The sequence below is a fragment of the Tupaia chinensis genome, unplaced genomic scaffold, assembly GCF_000334495.1.
Source record: "Tupaia chinensis unplaced genomic scaffold, TupChi_1.0 Scaffold144336_1, whole genome shotgun sequence".
Classification (NCBI taxonomy): domain Eukaryota; kingdom Metazoa; phylum Chordata; class Mammalia; order Scandentia; family Tupaiidae; genus Tupaia; species Tupaia belangeri.
Genome location: NW_006204194.1, coordinates 1,793,216 through 1,806,688, shown reverse-complemented (window position 1 = coordinate 1,806,688; position 13,473 = coordinate 1,793,216). Strand labels below are relative to the sequence as shown.

Sequence of the window (13,473 nt, the reverse complement as noted above, 5' to 3'; positions counted from 1 at the left end):
CCTCTCAGGATCTTGGGCACACATGCACACGCGCCCGGTGTGAGTTTAAGCCACTGGGTTTGGGACTCCAACTGCAGTCAATTACATGGGAGTCCAGCGACATAGCCATTATGCCAACTGCTGGTCCCAGATTATTGATATTTTTAAATTTTCATGCCTAAAATATTTTATTAAATCTGAAGAAAATAAGCAATGTTTCAGAAATATCACAAAATCTTAAATGACATGTTGAGTTTCCCAAGAACAGACTCAGAACCAAAGCCACTGACATTTCTATACCACAAAAAGTATTTTAATACTTCTCCAAAAAGGATAAAATTGATGTCAGTTTACTGCAACCACTGAAAAATCCATAGAACAGAAAATGATGACTTTTTTCTAACACTGTCGACTAGCACACTTTCCTGCCCTTCGCCTTCGTACCAACCTAAGACATTTGTGTGGATGTTCCACGTCTTTATCTTAGTCACAAACACATTCGTGAGCCAAAGGACATTGGCGCCTCTGTCTCCAAACTGTTTTCTATGACAAGAGATTGTCTTTTCTCTTGATGAAACTCAATTCCGCCTTTGAAATTTACATCAAACATCAGTTTTTGAAAAGCATTCAGCAGACCTTTCTTTTCTTTAGCTACAGAGAATTCATTCCCTCCTCTGATACAGCAGTATTGTGTGCCGGAATTACTTCTGGACCCTGAGGCGAGTCCTGGGAGACGCTGGCCTAAGCCTGACTTTCTGAATGAGGTCGGAAGAATGTGCTGGAGAGTTGGAGTTTGGCATCCTGGCTCAGTTGTCTCCAGAACGGAGGCAAGCAGATTTTGGTGTTGATGACCTCAGAGTTTCAGCTTAGCGAAGACAGAGTGTGGTTATATGGAGATGACCTTCCCTCTGGTATTTGGACTGGGGTTTCCGTGTTGGCCTCCTTAATGCTCTGTCTTCTAAGGAGGAATCCGATAGAGCGGTAGATCGTCAGCTCTGTCAGGATTATGTGGGATGATTGCTGTAAATGCACATTTATAAACCCCAGTTCTGATGCGCTAAATCAGGCTGGAGGCCATGCAGCTTCGTAACAACCACCTCAGTGTTTCTTGACCACATCTTTCAAAGACATTGCACACTCCTGAAAATTCACGAGGTCTCAGATTCTGACGTCTTATCCACCCCAGCACCCCGACAACCCAGAGAAATGCCTGACACACAGCAGGTGGTCAACGCATATTTGCTGTTTGAATGTGGAATTGGGGAAGTAACCCTTAGGAAGGTGGAGACTTAGGCAGAACTGGCTTGTTTAAAAAGAAAGGAAATCCTTTTTTTTTTAATTTTATTAATTGACACAGTTGTATATATTTGTGAAGAACAGTGTGATTTCTCAGTGTGTGATTATAACCTGTATTAATCAAATTAAGGTAATTTGCATACCTGTCATCTCAGACATTTGAGATGGGACCATTCAAAATCCTCCCTTTTAGCTAGTTTGAAATATTGTTAAAATTAGATAGGAGAACTATGTTCTGGTGTTCTACTGCTTAGTAAGGTGACTACAGTTAACAATAACATATCATACATTCCAAAATAGCTAGGTGAGAGGAATCGAATGTTCTCACCACAAAGAAACGGTAAATCTATAAAGGTGTGCATAGATACAGATATGCTAGCTGCCCTAAGTATACACTATGCAATATATATTCATATCAAAACATCATAGTGTACCCCATAAATCAGTACAGTTACACTGTCAATTAACTGTAGATACAGAGACAGTAGGGGGTAGGTGATGGGGGTGGGAGAGAGGGGATGAGGAATAACATTTATCAGACACCCAAACAAAAAGTTACCTGTTGATGGTAATGTACAGGTGATATCTTTGACCTGACTGATATGCACTGTATCCAAGATGGTAAAAAATAATCTTCACACAGTGAAGATGCATGGTGATTAAATGTAAATGTACAAGGTGTAAAAATAGAATTTTTACAAGTTTTTTTCCTTTAATCCAGAAACCTTGCTCAAAGAAAACTGGATTGATTGTGAGGACAAAGAAAGATTTCCCTGAACACCTAAGGACAGGAAATTGAGCACCATTGAAGACATGTTATGGAGTTAAAGAACTTTGAAGTGCACCCAGAATTGTGCTTACCACATAGGCAGCGCTTCGTGTTCGCAGTGATGACGAGGGTGGTGACAGTGCTGAGTGCTATTACTACATCGTGAGTTGAAGGATTCCGATCCGGAAAACTATGTGCTCACGCCTCTCCCATGGTCTTGAGTTGCTGTCAAGGACGAGTTGAGGTGAGGACAGCCGTACGGATGCACCAGTATTAGGACAGCATCCCAACAACAGCGCATCCAGCCCCAATCATCACCATCACCTCATAGCCATGCAATCGTGGTATTTTTATACTGACTGGTCACATCTCCACGTAATCCCAGGTAGCAAGCAGAATGGAGGCTGTTGAACCTCCACAACCCTTGCTCTTTACAGAGGGAAAGGCTGAGTTTCAGAAAGGCGATGTGATTTGCCCAACGCCCTACATGGAAGGCTGTGGCTCCAGACGTAGCTCCCAGTCTCCTCGTTCCAAATCGAGCCTCCTGGGAATATTACTGAGTGTCCCCTGCTGAAGATGGGGTTTGGTGGTTTCTGAGCTATTGGAATAGCTGTGGGAATAGCATACAGAGCACCCATTGTGTTCTAAGCACTGTGGTAGGTACAACCACACCTTTCCTTGTTTAATTTCAACAACTCTATGTGGTAGATATGGTTCTATTCCCACTTGTGGAGGAATGGAATTAAAGTGTGAGTTTATTTTAGTGCAAAAATATTTGATAGCTATGCATAGTTTTATCACGATACACATTTTCTGTGAGCTTTCTGAAGACATCCCCCTCATATAAGTAAGCTAAAGAGAACAAACTTCTCTGGTATATTTACCTTTGCTTAGAAAAAATTCTTAATGGACTTGAGGGAATAAATAAATTAACTCATATATCAGGCTAGTTATTAGAGATAAAGTCGGGTCACTGAAAAGCATAGCGAAACCAACCTAAGCTCACTTAAGTAAAAAGGAATTTATTTACTCACATAAGAATTTCAGGTACAGAATGCACTTCAGGCGTGGCTGGATCAAGGAGCTCCACAATCACTAAACCCCATCTCTCTCCCTTTACTGGTCTTTACCTAATTTGCACTGCTATTATTTCAGGCAGGAACTCCCCTGTTAAAGGCCAAACAGTTTCTGGGAAGTCCACAGAAAGAGGAGTTTGAGGAGAAAACCTTTGTCCGGCTCTTCGAAGTAGACTCTCTTATGCCCCCAAATCACTCACTCTTCGTTTCATCAGCGCCGTTTGTTAGAACTTCATAGTTCCTCCCACAAAAGGGCGGAGGGTAATATCTCACCCCTTCGTTTTGAATCTGCCTGTGTGATTTGCACGGGCCAACGGCACATTACTGGGTGTGTTATGACCAAAGGCTTGACATTGCATTGTGCAGTTGGGCTTCGTCTTATACCTCAACGACTGCAGTGACAAAAGGCATGCTTCAGGTAGCCCTCTGACCCCAGGAGAAGGGTGGAGACGTTCTTCTAAGCCAGCCTTTATCCGTGACCCTTCGTTTTATAAAGTCTAGCTAAGATCAGAACCACTCAGACAAGCTCAGCTTAGATTAGCTAACCCTCAGCTGACTAAAAATTCAGGGGACTGTGTTTCAAGGCACTAAATCTGAAGATCGTTACACAGCATTCTCACAGAGAAAGTTACAGAGACACCCTAACTGGCCAAAGTAAGTTCATCTATCCACCACTGTGAGGCCGTTGTGAAAAAGGACTGCCGGCTTCCTCAGGTGCCTCATCTTGGGCAGGAAGGAGGAACCAGGGGACCAGGGGCGCACACACTGAAAAGACAGTTACGGCTTCCTGGAAGCAGAGTGCTGCACCCCACACTGACACGTTAGCCCTGGACGAAACAGACATGACCATCCCTAACTGCAAGCCGGTCCTGAGTGGTCACTCACGGGTTACAAACCCGACGACCGCAGCACACTCGCCCCAAAGCAGCCTTCACCTCCTTGTTCCGGAGGCTGTAGATGAGGGGGTTGAGCATGGGTGTGACCAGAGTGTAGGACAGGGACACCACCTGCTTGCTCTCCGGGGAGTAGCTGGCCTTGGGGCGCAGGTGGATGACACCTGTCGTGCCATAAAACAGGATCACCACGATGAGGTGGGAGGCGCACGTGGACAGGGCCTTGCGGCGCCCGGCGGCTGAGGGCATACGCAGGACGGCGACGAGGATCCCGGCGTAGGACGCGGCTATGAGACAGAAGGGCACCATGATGACCAGCACCGTGGCCGCCAGCGCGCTGGCCTCGAAGAGTCTGGTGTCCGCACACACCAGGCTCAGCAGCGGGGCGATGTCGCAGAAGAAGTGCCGGATGCCCCGGGGCCCGCAGAAAGGGAAGCAGAACAGCCACACGGTGAAGACCAGCGCCACGGGCAGCCCGGCCAGCCATGAGGGGGGCGGCCACCAGGCTGCACAGCCGCGGGCTGACCACGGCGCCGTAGCGCAGCGGCCTGCAGATGGCCACGAAGCGGTCCCAGGCCATGGCGGTCAGGAGGAAGCACTCGGACGTGACGCACGACAGCACCAGCAGCAGCTGCAGCGCGCAGCCGGCGGCGGACACGCCTCGCCCGGGCCGCAGCAGCGTCACCAGCAGCCGGGGCGCGACGTCCAGCGAGAAGCAGAGCTCCAGCAGGGCCAGATGGCGCAGGAAGACGTACATGGGTGCGCGCAGCGCGGGGTCCAGGCCGGTGAGCAGCACGATGAGCGCGTTGCCGCCCAGCGCCAGCAGGAACATGGCCAGGAAGGGCGCGGCGAGCAGCGGCCGCAGCGCGGGCACGTGCGCGAAGCCCAGCAGCACGAACTCGCGCGCCCAGCTCTGGTTCGCCCAGGCTGCCGCCATGAGCGCCAGGCTGCGTGGCGAGCGCCCGCGAGGACGCAGGAGGCCTGCGAGGGGAAGAGGGAGAAGCGGGCGACGGGAGGATCGCATCCCGGGCCCGGTGCGCACAGCGGGGTCTTCTCGAAGGGCAGCTGGGTCGTGGCACACGCAGGGCCGTCGCTGAGCCCAGGGGCTGCGAGTGGAACCCAGAGGCTGCTGCGCGCCGCGGGGACCCCTTCCTTAGGGACGGACACGGATGGCTTGTGGGTAACCGCCGCCCAGCCCCGGCCCGGCTCCAGCTCGCGCGTGCTTCGCCAGCGTGAACGCACGTCTACACCTCTGCCCTGCTGGAGGTGTCACCCGGCGCCTTGCACAGGCCTGGCCTCGGCGGGCGCTGACAGCTGCTCGTCAGCGGCACGTCCGCAGGGTGGGCGCGCAGCTGCAGCTCGCGGAGCGCGGACGAGCTGGGGAGGGTTTGCTCTGGTGTCTCCAGGCCCCTTTGCGCAAGCGTCTCCCTCCGGTGACCCCCCGCGGCTCGCTGTCTGCTCGCTCCCGCCTCGTGCCCGCTGCCCGCGGTGGAGACACGGTCCCCACGCTCCTCCGCGCAGCCCTGACATCGCGCGGCCCGGGAGCTGGCGCGGGGTCCGCGCGTGCCCGAGTTCTCGCCGCGCCCTCCCCCTGCGCCGTCGGGTCCCCGAGTGGGGACCCCACAGAGGAGTCCGCCTCTCAGCGCGGGACGCACGGAGAAAACGCGGCTCGGAGAGTTCAAGGTGGCTCGCTCAAATTCTGAAGCGCACCGGCGCTCTTGAAGGAAGGAACGTTGCCAAGAAAGGCGGGAAGAAACCTCATGCCGGTCAGTAGGAACCCGGGAACCCGCGAGGGGAACGCGGCAGCTCCGCGGGCGCCGGGAGGGGCCACCGGCCATCGCTGGGAGCAGCCAGGCTGGAGCGCCGCGTGCAGGGCGGGGCGGAGGGGAGAGTGCGTGTGCTCACCTGTGCGGGGTTCACCTGTGCGGAGCTCACTTGGGCGGTGCCCACCCGGGCGGGGCTCACCTGTGCGGTGTTCACCTGGGCGGGGTTCACCTGGGCGGGGCTCACCTGGGCGGTGGTGCTCACCTGCGTGGGGCTCACCTGTGCGGGGTTCACCTGTGCGGGGTTCACCTGTGCGGGGCTTGCCTGGGCGGGGCTCGCCTGGGCGGTGGTGCTCACCTGCGCGGGGCTCGCCTGGGTGGTAGTGCTCACCTGCGCGGGGCTCACCTGCGTGTTGCTTACCCAGCGATGGTCACCTGCATAGTGCTCACCTGGGCGGAGCTCACCTGTGCGGGCCGAGGGCAGGGGGAGCTTACCTGGTCAGTGCACCCGCGGGGAGTGTGCACACAGCGGCTCTTCCGGGAAGTTTCACTGGGGATTAAAGAGGTGGATGACATTTATCTTCATCAATCCTTGGGACAGTTTAACACTACATTTTAATTGACACATATTAGTTGTATATATTTGTGGGATACAGTGTGATGTTCTGAGAGGTTTTTTGTTTGTTTGTTTGTTTTGAGAGATTTTTGCTATAGGGTGTTTGTGCTCGCCAGACGGAGAGAGTCAGAGAGACAGACAGTGAGAAATCACCCCCCAGGGGGGATGGCCACATCGCAGTCACTTCTCCTCCGTTCTCTTCTCAGGATCTTGGGCACGCACGCGCACGCGCCCGGCATGAGTTTAAGCCACCGGGTCCAAGACTCAAACCGTGGTCAACTACATGGGAGTCCAGCGACATAGCCATTACACTAACTGCTGGTCCCTGTTCTGAGAATTTTTACATGAATATTCCTGTTGGAAGATTCGCCAAATTTTCAGGCCGTACAGAAAGAATAAAAAACTTTCACAAACTATTAGAAGAATGTTTTATCTACTTGTATATCTAGACTAGCCACATTCATAGAAACGGAAGGTGGAATAGTGCTGGCCAGAGGGAAGGGGGAATGGCGGTTACTCTAAGGGGGTGTTTAACTGTGGAAGATGAAAGGCGTTCTGCAGACGGGCAGAGGTGATGGTGACTGGACCGTGTGGGTGGACTTCAGCCAGCTTAACTGGACACCTACCTGGTTGGGATGGTAAATTTTATTTTATGTGTATTTAATTACAGTGAAACAAAAATTTAAAATACATTGGAAATAACACAAATATGTACAAACTAAAAAGAGTAATTCCCAATACCTAATCCCACTTCCATGTGGTAACCAGGGTTTACAGTTCGGCTTTTAATCCTTCAGATTTTTGTTATGTACATGAAATATTTTCTGACTTCATGCTCATTATAATTTCATGTAACTTGGGAATCAGAAGGAAATAGAGTTTATAAAAACTTATCTATAATGCTGTCACTCACAGATCATTCCTGTGAATGTATTGAGTTACATTCTTCCAATTAGATATGGAGATATAAATTTTATTTCTTAAAATTAAACTTGGTTTTTAATCACATTTTGAAATTGTGTATATTTTCATCTATGGAGTATTTTTTCCATGCTAATAAAAATGTTCCTAACCGCAATCTTAAGGGCTGTGCAGTACTCTACCATACGGCATTGACAATAGTTACCTAATTCTGGGTTACATAAGGAAGGCTTAGTGCTTTTGTTGGCTGAGTGAGATGAGTGAAAATATGTATCTTATAGGGTTGTTGTGAGTTAACATATTAAATTCTTTGTATAGCCCTGGCACGTGGCGACTATTTGTTAAGTGCTGTCTTATTATAAACATTATTGCACAACCAAGTTATATTCAATGAACATTTTTTACGGAAAACTTTTGAGCTTCTCTTACCTTTTAAGGTGAATTGTGGGGAACGAGTATTGAGAGAGTAAGGAAGAATACAGTAGGGAAGAAAGAAGGAAAAGGGGGTAGGGAATGGAGGGAGGAAGGAGTGGAAGAAAGTATTTTAGCATTATGGAACATAAAGCTCTTCACGATTGGCCAATGGTCTTGATTTTCAGACCAGGACACCTAGTGAAGCCTAGAGAAGGTGGGCCTTTGCCCAGATGGCCCGGCGACCCCCGTTCCCACCGCCACGCTCTCGCTGCCATTCAGCCGTGAGGTCGTTCTCCACTGAGGGGTGAGGCAGGAAATGGAAGCTCCGGGAGCTTTGCCACTGTGCGAAGCGAAGCGAAGAGGGAGCACCCATACCCCCTGCCTCTAGTAGGTTCCTTGGAAGAACCAGCCTTTGTCCCTGAATCTGTACATAATGCTTTTGCCCCAAAGAGGACAAAGAGGAAGACCTACCTTTCAATCTAGTCCCAGCTCAGAGGCTTGGCTGAGGGCAGGCTCACGGAGATACCATGGTTTGGTCAGGGACCTTGAGACTGTATGGTTTCCCTGAAGACCTCAGAATCAGGCTCCATATCTGCCCTCTGGGCCCAGCCTCAGCCAGCAGGGAGATGGCCCTTCCTTTCTATTCCTCTTTCTCCTTGACTCAAATGGAATGAGGTTACCTGTCCACAGTGGAAAAGCCCTGTTTCATGATAAGAGTTGGCAAGGGTGTGAATGAATGAGTTCTCCCCACTTTTCTGGAGGTAGAACAAACTGACAGTCGGCCTTGTGGGCAAGCCAGCAGAACCAAGTCCAAACAAAAACATGCCTTCCCTTCGGCTCAGCAGCTCCAGGTCACACTCCATGTCCAAGTGGGCAGCATGCAAGGGTGTCCAGAGGAGTGCCAGCTACAATAGTTACATCGAAAACGTCTGCCAGGCAGTTAGAAGGACAAATTACAGCCCGTTCATGCCCTAGACAACTCTTACAAGCCAAATGACACATAGCGATAGAATGTTTAAAGAAAGATAAGAAGAATAAAGAGAAAAGAAAAGAAAGTTCTGTGGAAGTTTGGAAAACTTCTCTGGGTTAAAAATAGTCTCCATGAGGGCCAGAAGGTGGCATGGTGGTTAAGGGCCCTGGATTCCCACATGGCTGACCGTGGTTTGAGTCCCAGACCTGGAGGCTGGCTTTACTCACTTTCCCTCTCTCTTGCTCTCGCTCTTGCTCTGTCCCTCCGTGGTCAAACTAAAATAAATAAATAAATCGAAATAAAATAATTCTTTAAAGAAAAAGAAAAGAAAACTGAGGAAGGAGACTACCTTAGGAATCTCCCATTGTCTTCCAACTTCCCCAGGTGCACACCAGACTGGCCCCTTTGCCGCCATTACTCCCAGAGCCTGCACTGAGGAGTGTGGAGTGGCAGCAGCCAGTGAGGCCAACTGAGGCAGGAAGACTGTTTTAGACTTCTAGCTGCCATCTGCCCACCCAGGAAAATTTCAAGACTTCACAGTTTTCTGAACTTCCTTCTCCAGTTGAAACTCTGCAGCTTAGCCCCAGGTGCACCTGCTACCCAGAGACTGTGAAACACATCAACACCTATAGCTGCTATACACATGCTTCTCCGACTGGAAGACAAGGCTCTCTATCAAGAACATGCTGTGAAGTAGAGCTCTTCTTCCCCTCTGACACTATAGAAACCACACCAGAAAAATAGAGTGAAGTGTATAATCTATTGGATGACTAGGAACCAGTACAGAGGCACAAGAAATATGGGAAAACAAGGAAACACCTTCCCCAATGGAACAGAGCAGCTCTTCTTCAACCGTGGACAGCACAAAAGAACTTGCAGAAATGCCAGAAACATTCATGGTGACAGAGATGAGGAAGTCTTTCTAGGATCTGAAGGAGGGTATAGGCACCATATAAAAGAACCAATCAGAACTTCTAGAGATGAAGACAGTAATACAGAAAACCAAGACCTCCCTTGAAAGTATTAGTGACAGACTAGACCACACAGAAAACAGAATCTCTGAACTAGAAGACAAAACCTTTGACTTAGATAAAATCACCAAAAATAATTTAAAATTTTTTTTAAAAATTAAGACAACATTTAGGAAATACTAGACACTATCCAGCTATCTGAATAATAGGTATTCCAGAAGGCAAATAATTGGACAGGGGCATAGAAGATCTATTCCATAAAATACTTGCAGGAAACTTCTCAAACTTAGGGAAGCATTCAGTCATCCAGATCCAAGAAATATAAAGGGCACCAAATAGAATCACCATAAGAAGATCCTCTCCATGGCACAGCATAGCCAGAATGGTAAAATTCTTGGACAAAGACAAGATTCTAAAAATGGTGGGGCCAGCAAATGGCTTGGTGGTTAAGGGTGCTGAACTCCTATGTGGCCAACCATGGTTCGAATCCTGAACCTGGCAGCTTGCTTTCTCACTCTTCCCTCTCCCTCTCACTCTGTCCCTCTCTGGTAAAATTGAAGTAAATAAATAAATAAATAAATAAATAAATAAAGTTAAATAAAAACTGATTTTTAAAAAGATTCTAAAATGGCAAGAGAGAAATATCAAGTTGCTTACAAAGATTACCCTATTAGGCTAATATCAAACCTTGCAAAAGAAACAATGCAGGCAAGAAAAAAATGGGAAGACATAGTCAAAATACTTAAAGAAAAACAATTTTGACCAAGAATACTGTATTCAGCAAGATTATCCTTTAAATGGGAAGAACAAATAAAATCATTCACAGACAAACAAAATTTGAAAGAATTCACCAATACTAAACCAGCTCTCTAAGAACTACTGAAGGAATACTATATCAGGAAAACTAAAGAGAGATGGGAAGAAATAAGAGAACAAAAAACAACCCCCCAAAAATGGCTAACAAAATGACAGGGACAAGTCTGCAAATATCAATAATAACATTGAATGCTAATAGATTAAATTCTCCAATCAAAAGTCACAGACTGGCTGGCTGGATAAAACAGACAGACAGACAAAACCCCAGAAAACCTCCATTTGCTGCCTACAAGAAACCCACCTCACGGATAAAGACATACATAGACTAAAAGTGAAGGGCTGGAAAAAGGTATTCCATGCAAATGGAAATCAAGAAAAGGCTGGAGTTGTGATACTGATATCAGACAAAATGGGCTTTGAGACAAAGGCGGACATGAACTAGTACTATAAGGGTTAATTCACAAGATATACATATCTACCCACCCAGCCGAGAAGTGCCCGCGTATGTGAAAGGAAGACTGCTAGACCTAAAAGGAGAGACAGTTGGCAACACACTAATCCCTGGGAATCTCAGCCCCACTATCTCCTTTGAACAGATTATTTAGATGTTAAAAAAGGCAAAGAGATACAGGGTCTAAACTACACCATAAGTGAGATGAACTTGACAGACATTTATAGAACTTTCCACTCCACAAAAACAACCACAAAAAGTAGATTTTTCTCACCCCTACTTGGAACATTTTCAAAGATTGACCACACGATAGGGAACAAAACAAGCCTTTGCTAATTCAAAGGCCTAAAAACTATATCCAGTATCTTCTCCAACCATGACAGTATTAACCTGGAAATTCATTTCAGAAAAATACTTCAAAAATACACAGACATATGGACACTGAACAGCTTACTCCTGAGGGACCAGCAGATGGCACAATGGTTACGTCGCTGGACTCCCACGTAGTTGACTATGGTTCAAATTCTGGACCCAGCAACTTAAAACTCACACTGGGCACATGTGCATACACGCCCAAGATCCCAAAAGGAAAATGGAAGAGAAGGGACTGCAGTGTGGCCATGCCCCTGGGGGGCGATTTCTTGCTTTCTGTCTGTCTGTCTGTATCTCTCCAACAAGTACATGTGCCTTATAGCAAAAATCTCTCTAAAAAAACATGGAAAAAATTATACACCACAACCAAGTTGGCTTATTCCAGGGATGCAAGGATGGTTTAACATGCACAAAATAACAAATGTAACATGCCATATTAACAGAAAGAAAGATAAAAATTGTATGATCATATCAATCCAGGCAGAAAAAGCACTTAATAAAACACAAATCCCTTTATGATGAAAGCTGTCAGGAAAATCAGCATAGAAGGGATTTTTCTCAACCCAATAAAAGCCATATATGACAAAACCCACGGCTAACATCATATTCTGAATGCGGAAAGCTTTTCCACTAAAAACTAGAACAAGGGGGGTTGGCAGGTGACATAGTGGTTAAGGGCACTGGACTCCCACATGGCTGACTGCAGTTGGAGTCCCAGACCTGGCAACTTGCTTTCTCGCTTTCTCTCTCTCTCTCTCACTCTATCCCTCTCTGGTCAAATTAAAATTAATTAACTAATTAATTTTATAAAACAAAACCAAAACACTGGAACAATGCAAGGCTGCCCACTTTCTTTTTCTTTCTTTCTTTCTTTTTTTTAGAGAGATGTTTGCTATAGGGCGTATGCACTTTCTAGAGAGACAGAGACAGAAAGCAAGAAATTATCCCCGAGAGGGTATGGCCATGCTGCAATCCCCTCTCCATTCTCCTTTTGAAATTTGGGGCACACACACACATGAATCCATTGTGAATTTGTTTGTTTTAAAGAATGATTTCATTTAACTTTATTTATTTATCTATTTATTTATTTTTAACTTGACCAGAGAGAGGGACAGAGTGGAGCGGGGAGCGAAAAAGCAAGCTGCCACATCCAGGACTCAAACCACAGTTGGCCATGTGGGAGTGTAATGTCCTTAACCACTATGTCATCTGCTCACTTGAGTGAGTTTTAAGCTGGTGAATTCAGGACTTGAACTGCGGTCGACTACATGAGATTCCAGCGAAGCAACCATTACTCCATCTGCTGATCCCAGGCTGCCCACTTGTTCCACTCCTTCTCAGTATAGTACTAGAAGTCCTAGCCAATGCAATCAGAGAAGAGGCTAAAATAAAAGGCATTCAAATAGGTAAAAAGTGAAATTATCTCTGTTTGCCAATGATACAACTATATACAGAGAGGGCCCAAAATAATAATAAAAAAAAACCAAACCAATAAAACAAAAAAACCAAAACAAAACAGAAAAAACCTAGAAGTGATAAATGAATACCGTAAAGTGGCAGGATACAAACCAACATACAAAAATCTACAGCTTTTCTATACACCAGCAGGGAACAGACTGAAGTAGAATTGAAGAAAGTAATTCCATTAACAACAGCCACAAAACGGATAAGGTATCTAGGAATAAGTCTAAAGAAGTCAAAGATCTCTACAAGGGAAACTGTGAAAAACTAAATAAAGAAATTGAAAATTCTTTCCACAAAAAAGTGGAATGGCATCCCATATTCCTGGATGGGAAGAATTAATATAATCAAAATGTCAGTCCTGCCCAAATGAATCTACTAATTTAACACAATCTCAAGTGTACCAGATATTCTTTACAGATCTACACACACACACACACACACACACACACACACACACACACACACAGAATTTGTCTGGAATCATAAAAGACTGTATTTGCCAAAGCAATACTGTGCAAGAAGAATGGAGTGGGAGGCATCTTACTCCCTGACTGCAAAATATATTACAAAGCTGTGATAATCAAAACACATGCCATTGGCACAAAAACAGGCATGTGGGCTAATGGAACAGAATAAAAACTCAAGAAATAAACCCCCAAATATTGTTTTTTGACAAGAGTACCAGTAAATACAGTGGAGGAA

The 13,473-nt window shown here is 46.6% G+C and overlaps 1 protein-coding gene across 1 annotated transcript; it reads right to left on the bottom strand.

The window, feature by feature from the left end:
- Positions 1–4,001: 4,001 nt before the first annotated feature.
- On the bottom strand, positions 4,002–5,037 carry LOC106733665 (olfactory receptor 10A7-like). Its single transcript, XM_014583486.1, is given in 2 exon segments — positions 4,002–4,505; positions 4,507–5,037. Coding segments are annotated over 2 exon segments (1,035 nt in total).
- Positions 5,038–13,473: the final 8,436 nt, after the last annotated feature.